At 38.4% G+C, this 13,728-nt stretch overlaps 1 protein-coding gene across 6 annotated transcripts in view; it reads left to right on the top strand.

The window, feature by feature from the left end:
* Nucleotides 1-13,728, top strand: part of UTRN (utrophin) — a 510,071-nt gene that overhangs the window by 98,084 nt on the left and 398,259 nt on the right. For all 6 annotated transcript variants that reach the window (XM_066248060.1, XM_066248061.1, XM_066248058.1 and 3 more), the window contains one exon: nt 9,367-9,428. In XM_066248060.1, coding sequence (XP_066104157.1) covers nt 9,367-9,428 — 62 coding nt within the window. The remainder of the gene's footprint in view (nt 1-9,366; nt 9,429-13,728) is intronic.

Consider the following 13,728-nt stretch of genomic DNA (forward strand, 5'->3'; position numbering starts at 1 on the left):
GTTCACAGTGGCCAAGACATGGAAACAACCAAAAAGCCCTTCAATAGAAGACTGGATAAGAAGATGTGGCACATATATACTATGGAATACTACTCAGCCATAAGAAATGATGACATTGGATCATTTACAACAAAATGGATGGATCTTGATAACATTATACAGAGTGAAATAAGTAAATCAGAAAAAACTAAGAACTGCATGATTCCATACATAGGTGGGACATAAAAATGAGACTAAGAGACATGGACAAGAGTGTGGTGGGGGGTGCTTGTGGGGAAGGAGAGGGAGGGGAGAGGCACAAAGAAAACCAGATAGAAGGTGACAGAGGACAATTTGACTTTGGGTGATGGGTATGCAACATAATTGAATGACAAGATAACCTGGAGATGTTTTCTTTGAACATATGTACCCTGATTTATTAATGTCACCCCATTAAAATTAATAAAAATTTATTTAAAACACACACACACACACACACACACACACAAAACGAGTGCACTTACGGATTTTCCAAAGCGTGCTTTGAATGACCGCAGGAGATTAGATGTGAAGCCTGCTAGCTGCTGGACATGAAGATGTTGAGCAGGGTCACTTGCTGTGCATGCATCTTTAAACTCTCCCAGTTTTTCAAAGTGTAATAAACTATCTGTTTCAATGTCATAGATGAAGAGTTCCAGCTTGTTTTCAAATGCAAATGCTGCTTGTTGAAGGGATAAGACTGTATTTCCAACACCATGCATTTTTACATTGAGCTGGTTCAGATGTTCAGTCATGTCCACGAGATAGTAGAACTTCAGGAGCCACTCAGTGTTAGCTAACTCAGGATGCTCGACGTTTTTCATTTCAAGAAAAGTCCGGATTTCGCTCAGATAAGCCGTGAAACGGTTGAGCATCTTCCCTCTTGACAACCAACACACATTGCTGTGCAGAAGCAGGCCAGGATAATTATTTCCCAACTTCGTCCAGCAGTGTTTTAAACTGGTGATCATTTAAAGCTCGGGCAACAATAAAGTTGACCACTCGAATGACCAGCGACATCACTTCATCAAGCTGCTCGCCACACATCTGAGCACAAAGCGCCTCCTGATGTAGGATGCAGTGAAAACTTAGGATGGGTCTCTTCATGTTCACGAAGAAACACTACAAATCCTCTGTTTTTCCCCACCATGCACGGAGCACCATCAGTACACACTGAAATAAGTTTATCCATTGGTAGTTTTATTCTTTAGCGAACTCAGTGAAAGACTTGAATAAATCCTCCCTTCTTGTTGCCTCTTTCATAGGCAAAACAGCAAGACTTTCCTCACATAGTGTGTCACCAACAGCATACCTTGCAATCATGCTGAACTGGGATAAATGGCTTACATCTGTTGACTCATCCAAAGCGAGAGAAAAGAATGGTGCTGCATTTACGTCCTTCACTTGCCTCTATTTGATTGGCCATTATGATGGTACGATTGTGAATAGTTCTTGCTGACAGAGGCATGTCTTTTATTCATTTGATTATCTTGCCTTTATCTGAAAAGTCGTCAAAAAGTTTATTGGCAACATCAAGCATAATGTTTTGGCATACTCCCCATCTGCGAATGGCTTTCCATTTCTCACAATTGCTAAAGCACCAGCAAAGCTAGCCGAATTCCAGTCACCTTGTTGGGTTCAAACGTGGAGTTGCTGCTGACTAGCTTGCACTCTGCACAGTAGCTCTTGACATGCTTTCTTCCTGCTGTCCGCTGCTGGATATTTCGATTCAAATGTAGTATGGCGTGTGTCGAAGTGCCACTTTATATTTGACCGTTTCATCGATGCAAATTTATCATTGCATATTAGACACACTGCAGAACCTGCTTTCTCCACAAAGGCGAATTCCTCTGTCCATTCCTGCTGAAAAGTACGATACTCTTCATCCTTTTTTCTTTTAGCCATCTACTTTGTCAAAAGGGTTTCTGCAATTAGCTAGCTGACTACTTGTTTAAAAGGAGGGAAGTTTACTTCCTGACCTCACAACAACTCGTTTACATTATGCATTATCAAATAAAAATTTGGTGTTGTCCCAGAGGGCAGTTGTGATTGGCTCCAACCATCCGTGACCATGAACATGAGCGGTAGGAAATGAATGGATTGTAAAACATGAGAATGTTTTATATTTTTAACATTATTTTTTTTATTAAAGATTTGTCTGCGAGCCAGACGCAGCCATCAAAAGAGCCACATCTGGCTCGCGAGTCATAGGTTCCCAACCCCTGGTCTATATAGAGTTTCTGTTTGGGTGGATAAAAATGTTGTGGGAACAGATATTATTACACAATACTGAGAATATAATTAATGGCACAGAATTATACTCTTGAATATGGTTGTAATGACAAATTTATGTAATATATTATTTACCATAATTTAAGATGTTAATAATGTAAAATACTATAAAAACCATTGACTTTCAGCCTTTAAATGGCTGAATAGTAGGATGTGAGAGTTATATCTGAATACTGATGTTTAAAAAAAAGTCTTGGGAGCCAGAGGAGTATGAGATAAGGAGTCGTGGATCCTGACTTGATTTATGGCACCAACTAACTTCATGTAGTGGGTTAGTTTCTGACGTTTCTGGTCTCAGGTTGATCAGATGCCTGTTTCCCTTCCTGCTCTTATACAGTGTGATTCTGTGATAGTAAGGGGGGCAGTTCTGGCGGATTATGTTGCTTCTCAGCTGGAACATTTTCCTCCAGTGCTGAGAATATGGAGATTCGCTAGCAGGTCAAGGTGGGGCTGCAGACTTTGTGGAACTCAGGGCTGGGTACTTGTAATGAATTTGGGAGCAGAGTGGATGGGTCGTGCTAGCAGAGTATGTGTTTGCTTAAACATGTTGATTTTCAAGGAATCTCTGTTTACTTACAAGAATATTCTTTTGAGCATGTATTTCTAACTTCATGCTCTTGATCCTTTTTATGGGTATCAACTGTTTTTATTGACAATAGTTTAGAATACTTGTCTTGACATTATGTATACATATTACAGCCCTCTGTTTGCTCATAGAATTATGAGAAAATTATGTTTTTATTATTATGCTCTGTTTTTTTTTAATTTAGTCTGAGCCTGAAATGGAGAGGGTATGATTTGATTATGTCTTAATCTGTCTAGAATGCCCTTCGTCCCATTTTTGCATGAACCAGACTTCATCCATCCTCTGGATAACACGATAAATGCCCTTTCCCCCCATGAAACTCCCTTTGACCTTCTCTTTCTTGGATGTGCGTTGAACACAGGCTCAGGAGTTGGTAAGACATGGTTTTGTTAGTGAATCTGCTCCTTCCTCCATTGGTGACCTGGGTCCTGGGAGATTCATTTAACTTTTGTCCCTGGGTCTTAGCTTCTCAGTTGAAAAGTGGAGTTGTTTTCCTCGTCTATCTGTCACCACTTTTCCTAAAGAGACCATCAACTTGATTTTTGTAGAGTGAAGCAAAAGTTTATTTAATTTAGATTTTTTAATTAAAAATATATATATATATATATTTTTTTTTTCTGAAGCTGGAAACGGGGAGGCAGTCAGACAGACTCCCGCATGCGCCCGACCGGGATCCACCCGGCACGCCCACCAGGGGGCGATGCTCTGCCCATCTGGGGCGTCGCTCTGTCGCGATCAGAGCCACTCTAGCGCCTGGGGCAGAGGCCAAGGAGCCATCCCCAGCGCCCGGGCCTTCTTTTGCTCCAATGGAGCCTCGGCTGCGGAAGGGGAAGAGAGAGACAGAGAGGAAGGAGAGGGGGAGGGGTGGAGAAGCAGATGGGCGCCTCACCTGTGTGCCCTGGCCGGGAATCGGACCGGGACTTCCTCACGCCAGGCCGATGCTCTACCACTGAGCCAACCGGCCAGGGCCTAAAAATATTTTTTTAAAAAGATTTTACTTATTGATTTTAGAGAGAGGCGAGAGCAAGAGAGGGAGGGAGTGAGGTTGTAATTCCTTCACTTTAGTTATTCATTGATTGCTTCTTGTATGTGCCTTGACTGAGCAAAGCTCAGGATTTCAAACTGGTGACTCCAGCATTCCAGGTCAGTGCTCTATCCACTGCGCCATCACAGGCCAGTCCAAAAGTCTATTTTACATGTAGTTTTAGCTTTAATAATTTCAAATTGTAAATGCAAGAAACTTCAAAAATATCATGTGAAATGTTATTTCAATTTCTTGTGCATGTAAGTACTTTAACAATTTTGAAAAGCACATTTTTGATTTTAAGGTATTTTTTTTCCCAGACCCTCTGAGAATATCAGATTTTAAAACAAAGTCAGGAGTTTAAGCACTCTTCTTTTCTTTAATTCTTAGTTTACATATTTATAATATTTTATAGGTTATTACCTAATACTTATGTTTTTGTGTGACATTTTAATTTATATTGTTTGAATAAATGAAGTGGTGTTTTTCAAAGACCAAAAAGTTGTGTATTACCAAGCAGGAGAGAATAATGGCATGCCTGAACTTTAGTAGTAAATTTATTTGGGGGTTGATTCACATACAGTACCTAGAAAAAGAAGTAGGGATATGGTCTGAAGTGCTTCCATTGCTTCTGAAATCATCTCTCCTTCCTTATGAAAAACTGGCTTCTAGGTTGTGTTAAATTTCACAAAAGAGGCTTCCACGAAGTCAATTGGAGTTTGAAATCATCCCAACAAGACGTTTCTTTTTTTGACCTAAATTCTAAAGACTTCTTTTCTCAATAGTTGCATTTTATGGAACTCAGGTTATTGTCAGCCAACTGGACACTCATCATTTGTTTTGAGTAATGCACCGAGGGTCATGTTTTCTCTCTAATAGTAGAGTTCTAATGGTGGTGTGCATATTCCTGTGACTTGTGTGTTTCCATAGGGGATACAATTAATTCCTCAGCCCTATTTCTAGTTTAAAGCTGAAACTGAGATTTGTCGCTAAGTTCTGCTAAAGGATTTTTTTTTTAGATTTTTATTTATTCATTTTAGAGAGAGGAGACAGAGACAGAGAGAGAGACAGAGAGAGAGAGAGAGAGAGAGAGAGAGAAGGGAGGGAGGGAGGAGCAGAAAGCATCAACTCCCATATGTGCCTTGACCAGGGAAGCCCGGGGTTTCGAACCGGTGACCTCAGTGTTCCAGGTCGATGCTTTTACCCACTGCCCCACCGCAGGTCAGACTAAAGGATTTTTTGATATGCATTTGAGCTGCTTAAGTGAAATAAATTTCAAACTAGTTTCTTTGAAGATTTATCAAGCAGCTTTGTTGATGCTTCTTGCTTCATTTCTTTTAGCCATCCCAGAAATAAAATTCCAGGCTAGGCAGCAGCCAGGACCCTGGCTCTGTGTGAGCATGTCAAAAGCATTTTAAGAAGAGCAAAATATTTAGAGGAAGAATTTGGAAAATCAGCCTTGAGGGATTTAACACATTTTTCTTCTCCTTATTCAGTCCCGTGTTTGTCCTCCTAATGAAGAAAGGTCATTAATGAGTAAGATTTACTGAGTCAGAAAAGGCTTTCAGAAACAAAATGTTTTCCTAAAATTCAAATCTAAGGAAAGCACGTGTTTGGATACCTGAAACAATATATATATTTGGACTGTAAATTATATTCACTCATTAAATGCATAAATAAATAATATAGTTATATGTGAGTTAACTAATTGGCTTGATAATGGAGAGCTAAATGAATTGAGACCACTGAAATTCTGTATAAATTTCTAGGAAGGCAAAATGATTGATCAGAATAGTATGACTTAGATTTTGAGATGTTCTGCTACTACTTAGCTAGCACGTTTTTACCTCCTGGATGCAGAGACCTGGGCCAAGGTCGTCATTACTGTGGTATGGAGGGCGGTTCTGTACTAGCAAGCGTTCCAAATTTGTTGCATTTTTAATCTCATAATTGAAAAGCCATGGGCTAATTCCTGTACTTTTACTGAATTCCTACGTGACAGAAAGTAAGAGGTGTGTGTGTGTGTGTGTGTGTGTGTGTGTCTGAAAAATGGGTAATGTGAACTCAAGGCTTATTGAAATATGAACCCTTTTCCCCCTCCCTTTAACTGTACCAAGAAAATTAACATAAAAGGGTTTTTATGAATTTTGGAGTATTTTTGAAATGTTTTTGGTTTGATTATATTTTACAAGCCAGTATTTTATTTTTTATCAGTTACTTTGACTTGAACTCAGACTTTGATTTGACCCAAGGATCAAAGCAACATTACCTTATTAGTTTTCATAAACATCTCTGTATGGTGGTAATCTATTTTTAAAATTTGATTTTGTTGTATATATGATAAAATGGAAAGATCTTTTTTATCATTTGATAAGGTGATAGGTTATTTATTCCACTCTATACCTGTAGAGGACCCTATATAGTATTAAATAATTTAATACGTTTTTAAAAGTAAGAAGGCTAAATACCTAGAGATAGAGGTTAAGAAATAAAATAAAACGTAGTAATATTTATTCCTTAAAATTATTCCAATTTTTAGTCACACATTCTTAAGTTGTACGAATGTTATAAAACTAACAGAAGTTAGTATTTATGACATATATATTTGTTCATAACATTAAAGAATAATAGATATGGCAATATTTACAAAAATACATTTTTTAGGTAGTGAGACAAATAATTGGATTTTTCTAAGTTCTCTGAACACAGAGTTTTTAAAAATTTATTTATTTATTTATTTTTTACAGAGACAGAGAGTGAGTCAGAGAGAGGGATAGACAGGGACAGACAAACAGGAACGAAGAGAGATGAGAAGCATCAATCATTAGTTTTTCATTGTGCATTGCAACACCTTAGTTGTTCATTGATTGCTTTCTCATATGTGCCTTGACCGCGGGCCTTCAACAGACCAAGTAAAACCTTGCTGGAGCCAGCAACCTTGGGTTCAAGCTGGTGGGCTTTAGCTCAAACCAGATGAGCCCGCGCTCAAGCTGGCGACCTTGGGGTCTCAAACCTGGGTCCTCTGCATCCCAGTCCGACACTCTATCCACTGTGCCACCGCCTGGTCAGGTTGAACAGAGATTTTAATGTGATGTTCATGTTGGTGGGGCTGGTAGAGCTCTGTTTGCTGTTAACGTGTCTGGTTGCCTTATATGCTGGATATAATCTGAGCTTTGTCCCTCTTGGGTGTGATGTCAAGCCTGGGATGTTCAGAGTGTGTAAGCAAATGCTTTAGGTTAATAAATGGCTTATAGTTGGCATTGATCAGATGGCAGAAAGCCTGCAATCGAGGCTGACGCTGACAGCATTGTCCTTCTGGAAGGAAGTCCTCCTCTCAGCACAAGTAACATCAGGAATTTCTTAGAGAGCAGTTTTGTTTTTAAGCGACTTGTCCCCGTAGTGTCCTGGAGTCAGTCTCCGATTACCTTTATAGATCTGTAGAAGTGCACTCTTTTCTGAAGTTGCTGCTATATTTATTCCAGGAATGACCTTTTAGTTATGAACTCTCCTTCCAGAAGAGGGCAGGACCAAAGATACCACAGGCGTGGGGACGTGTCAGGGGTGGACTTCTGGTTGTGCTGTTAGAGAAGAGTGAGGAGGTCCAGGTGGGAGGCAGCCCGTTCAGATTGGTGCATGGAGGGCAGAGCACACTTGTAATTATTTTGCTGTAATTGTGGGGGGGGGGCAGCCCGGTGGTACAGACAGTAGTGGAACAAGCAGTGTGTTTACCGTATTTTCCCATGTAGAAGACACACCTTAATTTCCGGGCCCGGAATTTGAAAAAAAAATGTATTACATAAAGTTATTGAACTCAAATTTTATCATCATAAAATTCATACAACTCTTCATCAGTGTCAAAACTCTCATCCATTAGCTTGTCCTGATCTGTGTCTGATGACGAATCACTGTCTTCAACAATGAGCGCAAAAGCAAGCAAAAAAAGCTGGAAATGCAAGTAAAAAGATCTACAATCACTGTATAAGATGCACCCAGTTTTCAGACCCCAAATTTTTCAAAAAAGGGTGTGTCTTATACATGGCAAAAGATGGTATACTCCGGACCACAGCCTTCTGCGCTGTTCCAAGTGCTCCTTAGGTAGCCTTCAGAACTACTTAGAGATGGTCAACAGGCAGCTTTGTAGGACTTACCCAACAATGACTCTTGCTGGTTGTCTTAGAGAATTGGTGAGGATATGATTAGAAGTAACAGAAAGGGTAAAATGGATGTTTATTTGCCTTGATCACACATATACTACAATAACAACAATACAAGAACAACAAACAACTGAACACACCAACTTTTTGCCAAGTATTTTCCACTTGTATTCACCAGTCCTCACAGTGTCCTATGAGCGGAGTGTTATTTATGCACATTTCACTGATGAGGACTCAGAGGCTAGGTGCCCTTATAATGACTTACCCACGGCCACAGGCTAGTAGATTGGGATATGGTCTCTTAGTTTCTAAACCCCTTTGATTTCTTCATTAAACCACCCTGCACCCTTATAGCCAGTTATACATCTTTGTCCATCTTTAAGAAGCTCAGGGTGCATTAGATTTTGAAGGCCAATTTTCGTTTGTTGTGCCTTGAAAAATGAATTTGTGGTCATTTAAAAAAGTGGCTTGCAATATTTCTCTACTTGTAAAATACTCGGATAGTTTTTATAGAACAAGATCATTAAAACCTTACCATGCCATTCTTACTACCGAAAAGCAGGGTATGGAATTGACTGTGAGCCTTATACTATACTTCATTAAACCTTAAGCTAGTTTTTGTTCTGGAAGGTATAGCACTCATAGAAAAAGGAGGGCAATTATGAATTTCTTAGTTTTTAATGGATATCTTCAAGTTTTGCTTTGAACATGCTAACATTTTTAGATTGTTGCACTTTTACTTAAACAAAATATAAGTCTGTATTGAATATAATAGTTCAAAGGTAAGGTCCTGATTCCATCCTGCCAATGTGGATTTACATACAGGCTGGTGGCATTATACTGATGCTCAGGGTGGAGAGCCAAGTCCCCTGGGAAAGGTGCCTGAGCCCTCCTCTGCTTCAAGCCTTAGCAGTGTTCATAAGTGCTGACGTCATCAGCTATCACATTCTTCATTAGCTGTGCATCCTTGTGTCTCAGGAAGTCTAATAGGACTATTTAGACCAGAGGTCCCCAAACTTTTTACACAGGGGGCCAGTTCACTGTCCCTCAGACCGTTGGAGGGCCGCCACATACAGTGCTCCTCTCACTGACCACCAATGAAAGAGGTGTCCCTACTGGAAGTGCGGTGGGGGCCGGATAAATGGCCTCAGAGGGCCACATGTGGCCCGTGGGGCCGTAGTTTGGGGACGCCTGATTTAGACTCTCCAGAATAGAGATGATCTTGTTTAGCAGCCTTACTAAAGGTATAATATCTCACACTTTTGCCTTCATTCTCCTTTTACCTCCCACAGATGAACACAATGACGTGCAGAAGAAAACTTTTACCAAATGGATAAATGCTCGCTTTTCAAAGGTAAGCAAGACTTTCAACAACTTTCTGATGGGTCAGTTGCTTCATTCTGATTGATGGAATTTGGTTGGATGTCCCGTGAATTTTCCCCATGAAATGTGACTGCCAGATCCATTTATTCTTTCTTTATTCTCTTTTATTTTTTTTTTTTTAATTTTTTTTATTTTTTAATAATTTTATTTTTTTAATGGGGTGACAACAATAAATCAGGATACATATATTCAAAGATAACAAGTCCAGGTTATCTTGTCGTTCAATTATGTTGCATACCCACCACCCAAAGTCAGATTGTCCTCTGTCACCTTCTATCTTGTTTTCTTTGTGCCCCTCCCCACCCCCTTTCCCTCTCCCATCCCCCCTCCCCCCCCGTAACCACCACACTCTTATCAATGTCTCTTAGTTTCACTATTATGTCCCACCTACGTATGGAATAATACAGTTCCTGCTTTTTTCTGATTACTTATTTCGCTTCGTATCATGTTATCAAGATCCCACCATTTTGCTGTAAATGTTCCGATGTCATCATTTCTTATGGCTGAGTAGTATTCCATAGTGTATATGTGCCACATCTTCTTTATCTAGTCATCTATTGATGGGCTTTTTGGTTGTTTCCATGTCCTGGCCACTGTGAACAATGCTGCAATGAACATGGGGCTGCATGTGTCTTTACGTATCAATGTTTCTGAGTTTTTGGGATATATACCCAGTAGAGGGATTGCTGGGTCATAAGGTAGTTCTATTTTCATTTTTTGAGGAACCACCATACTTTCTTCCATAATGGTTGTACTACTTTACATTCCCACCAACAGTGTATGAGGGTTCCTTTTTCTCCACAGCCTCTCCAACATTTGCTATTACCTGTCTTGCTAATAACAGCTAATCGAACAGGTGTGAGGTGGTATCTCATTGCCGTTTTGATTTGCATTTCGCTAATAGCTAAAGAAGATGAGCATCTTTTCATATATCTGTTGGCCATTTGTATTTCTTCCTGGGAGAAGTGTCTATTCATATCCTCTTCCCATTTTTTTATTGGATTGTTTGTTTGTTTGTTGTTGAGTTTTATGAGTTCTTTGTATATTTTGGATATTAGGCCCTTATCTGAGCTGTTGTTTGAAAATATCATTTCCCATTTAGTTGGCTTTCTGTTTATTTTGTTATCAGTTTCTCTTGCTGAGCAAAAACTTCTTAGTCTGATGTAGTCCCATTCATTAATTTTTGCCTTCACTTCTCTTGCCTGTGGAGTCAAATTCATAAAATGCTCTTTAAAACCCAGGTCCATGAGTTGAGTACCTATGTCTTCTTCTATGTACTTAATTGTTTCAGGTCTTATGTTTAGTTCTTTGATCCATTTTGAGTTAATTTTAGTACAGGGGGAGAGACTGTAGTCCAGTTTCATTCTTTTGCATGTGGCTTTCCAGTTTTCCCAGCACCATTTATTGAAGAGGCTTTCTTTTCTCCATTGTGTGTTGTTGGCCCCTTTATCAAAAATTATTTGACTATATATATGTGGTTTTATTTCTGGACTTTCTATTCTGTTCCATTGGTCTGAGTGTCTATTTTTCTGCCAATACCATGCTGTTTTGATTGTCGTGGCCCTATAATAGAGTTTGAAGTCAGGTATTGTAATGCCCCCAGCTTCATTCTTTTTCTTTAGGATTGCTTTGGCTATTCGGGGTTTTTTATAGTTCCATATAAATGTGATGATTTTTTGCTCTATTTCTTTAAAAAACGTCATTGGAATTTTGATGGGAATTGCATTAAATTTGTATATTGCTTTGGGTAATATGGCCATCTTGATTATATTTATTCTTCCTAGCCAAGAACAAGGTATATTCTTCCATCTCATTATATCTTTTTCGATTTCCCTTAACAATGGTTTATAGTTTTCATTATATAAGTCCTTTACATTCTTTGTTATGTTTATTCCTAAGTATTTTATTTTTTTTGTTGCAATCGTGAAGGGGATTATTCTTTTGAGTTCCTTCTCAGTTGTTTCATTGTTGGCATATAGAAAGGCTATTGACTTCTGTATGTTAATTTTGTATCCTGCAACCTTACTGTATTGGCTTATTGTTTCTAGTAGTCTTTTTGTGGATTCTTTGGGGTTTTCGATGTATAGGATCATATCATCTGCAAAAAGTGATACCTTTACTTCTTCTTTTCCGATATGGATGCCTTTTATTTCTTTGTCTTGTCTGATTGCTGTGGCAAGAACCTCTAGTACCACATTAAACAAGAGTGGAGAGAGTGGACAACCCTGTCTTGTTCCTGATTTAAGGGGGAAAGCCTTCAGTTTAGTGCCATTTAATATGATATTAGCTGATGGTTTATCATATATGGCCTTTATCATGTTGAAATATTTTCCTTCTATACCCATTTTGTTGAGAGTCTTAAACATAAAATTGTGTTGTATTTTATCGAAAGCCTTTTCTGCGTCTATTGATAAGATCATGTGGTTTTTGTTCTTTGTTTTGTTGATTTGGTGTATTACATTAACCGTTTTGCATATGTTGAACCATCCTTGAGATTCTGGGATGAATCCCACTTGATCATGATGTATTATTTTTTTAATATGTTGTTGTATTCGATTTGCTAGTATTTTGTTTAGTATTTTAGCATCTGTATTCATTAGAGATATTGGTCTGTAGTTTTCTTTTTTTGTGCCATCCTTGCCTGGTTTTGGCATGAGGGTTATTTTGGCCTCATAAAATGTGTTTGGAAGCATTGCTTCTTCTTCAATTTTTTGGAAGACTTTGAGTAGAATAGGAACCAAGTCTTCTTTGAATGTTTGATAAAATTCGCTGGTATAGCCGTCAGGGCCTGGACTTTTATTTTTGGGGAGGTTTTTAATGGTTTTTTCTATTTCTTCTCTACTGATAGGTCTGTTTAGGCTTTCTGCTTCTTCTTGACTCAGTCTAGGAAGGTTGTATTGTTCTAGGAATTTATCCATTTCTTCCAGGTTGTTGAATTTAGTGGCATAAAGTTTTTCATAGTATTCTACAATAATTCTTTGTATATCTATGGTGTCCGTGGTGATTTCTCCTCTTTCATTTTGGATTTTGTTTATATGAGTTCTTTCTCTTTTTTTCTTGGTAAGTCTTGCCAAGGGTTTGTCAATTTTGTTGATCTTTTCAAAGAAGCAGCTACTTGTTCTATTAATTTTTTCTATAGTTTTTCTGTTCTCTATTTCATTTATTTCTGCTCTGATTTTTATTATCTCCTTTCTTCGGCTGGTTTTGGGTTGTCTTTGTTCTTCTTTTTCTAGTTCCTTAAGGTGGGAAGTTAAGTGGTTCACTTGGGCTCTCTCTTGTTTGTTCATATATGCCTGAAGCGATATGAACTTCCCTCTTATCACTGCTTTTGCTGCATCCCATAGATTCTGATATGTCGTATTGTCATTTTCATTAGTCTGTATATATCTTTTGATCTCTGCACTTATTTCTTCTTTGACCCATTCATTTTTTAAAAGTATGTTGTTTAGTTTCCACATTTTTGTGGGATTTTTTTTCCTCTTTTTTGCAGTTGAATTCTAGTTTCAAGGCTTTATGATCAGAAAATATGCTTGGTACAACTTCAATTTTTCTGAATTTGCTGATGTTGTTTTTGTGGCCCAACATATGGTCAATTCTTGAGAATGATCCATGTACACTGGAGAAAAATGTATACTCAGTCACTTTGGGATGAAATGTCCTGTAGATGTCTATCATATCCAGGTGCTCTAGTGTTTTGTTTAAGGCCACTATGTCTTTATTGATTCTCTGTTTGGATGACCGATCTAGAGCCGTCAGCGGTGTATTGAGGTCTCCAAATATGATTGTGTTTTTGTCAGTTTTTGTTTTAAGATCAATAAGTAGCTGTCTTATATATTTTGGTGCTCCTTGGTTTGGTGCATATATATTAAGAATTGTTATGTCTTCTTGATTCAGTGTCCCCTTAGCCATTATGAAATGGCCATTTTTGTCTCTGAGTACTTTTCCTGTCTTGTAGTCAGCATTATCCGATATGAGTATTGCTACACCTGCTTTTTTTTGGATGTTATTTGCTTGGAGTATTGTTTTCCAGCCTTTCACTTTGAATTTGTTTTTATCCTTGTTACTTAGATGAGTTTCCTGTAGGCAGCATACAGTTGGATTTTCTTTTTTAATTCATTCTGCTACTCTGTGCCTTTTTATTGGTGAGTTTAATCTGTTTACATTTAGTGTAATTATTGATACTTGTGAGTTCCCTATTGCCATTTTATATCTTGCTTTCTGTTAGTTTTGTGTCTTGTTTGATCCTTCTCTTTCGTTTTTCTATCTTTTGT

The sequence above is a fragment of the Saccopteryx bilineata genome, chromosome 12, assembly GCF_036850765.1.
Source record: "Saccopteryx bilineata isolate mSacBil1 chromosome 12, mSacBil1_pri_phased_curated, whole genome shotgun sequence".
Taxonomy (NCBI): domain Eukaryota; kingdom Metazoa; phylum Chordata; class Mammalia; order Chiroptera; family Emballonuridae; genus Saccopteryx; species Saccopteryx bilineata.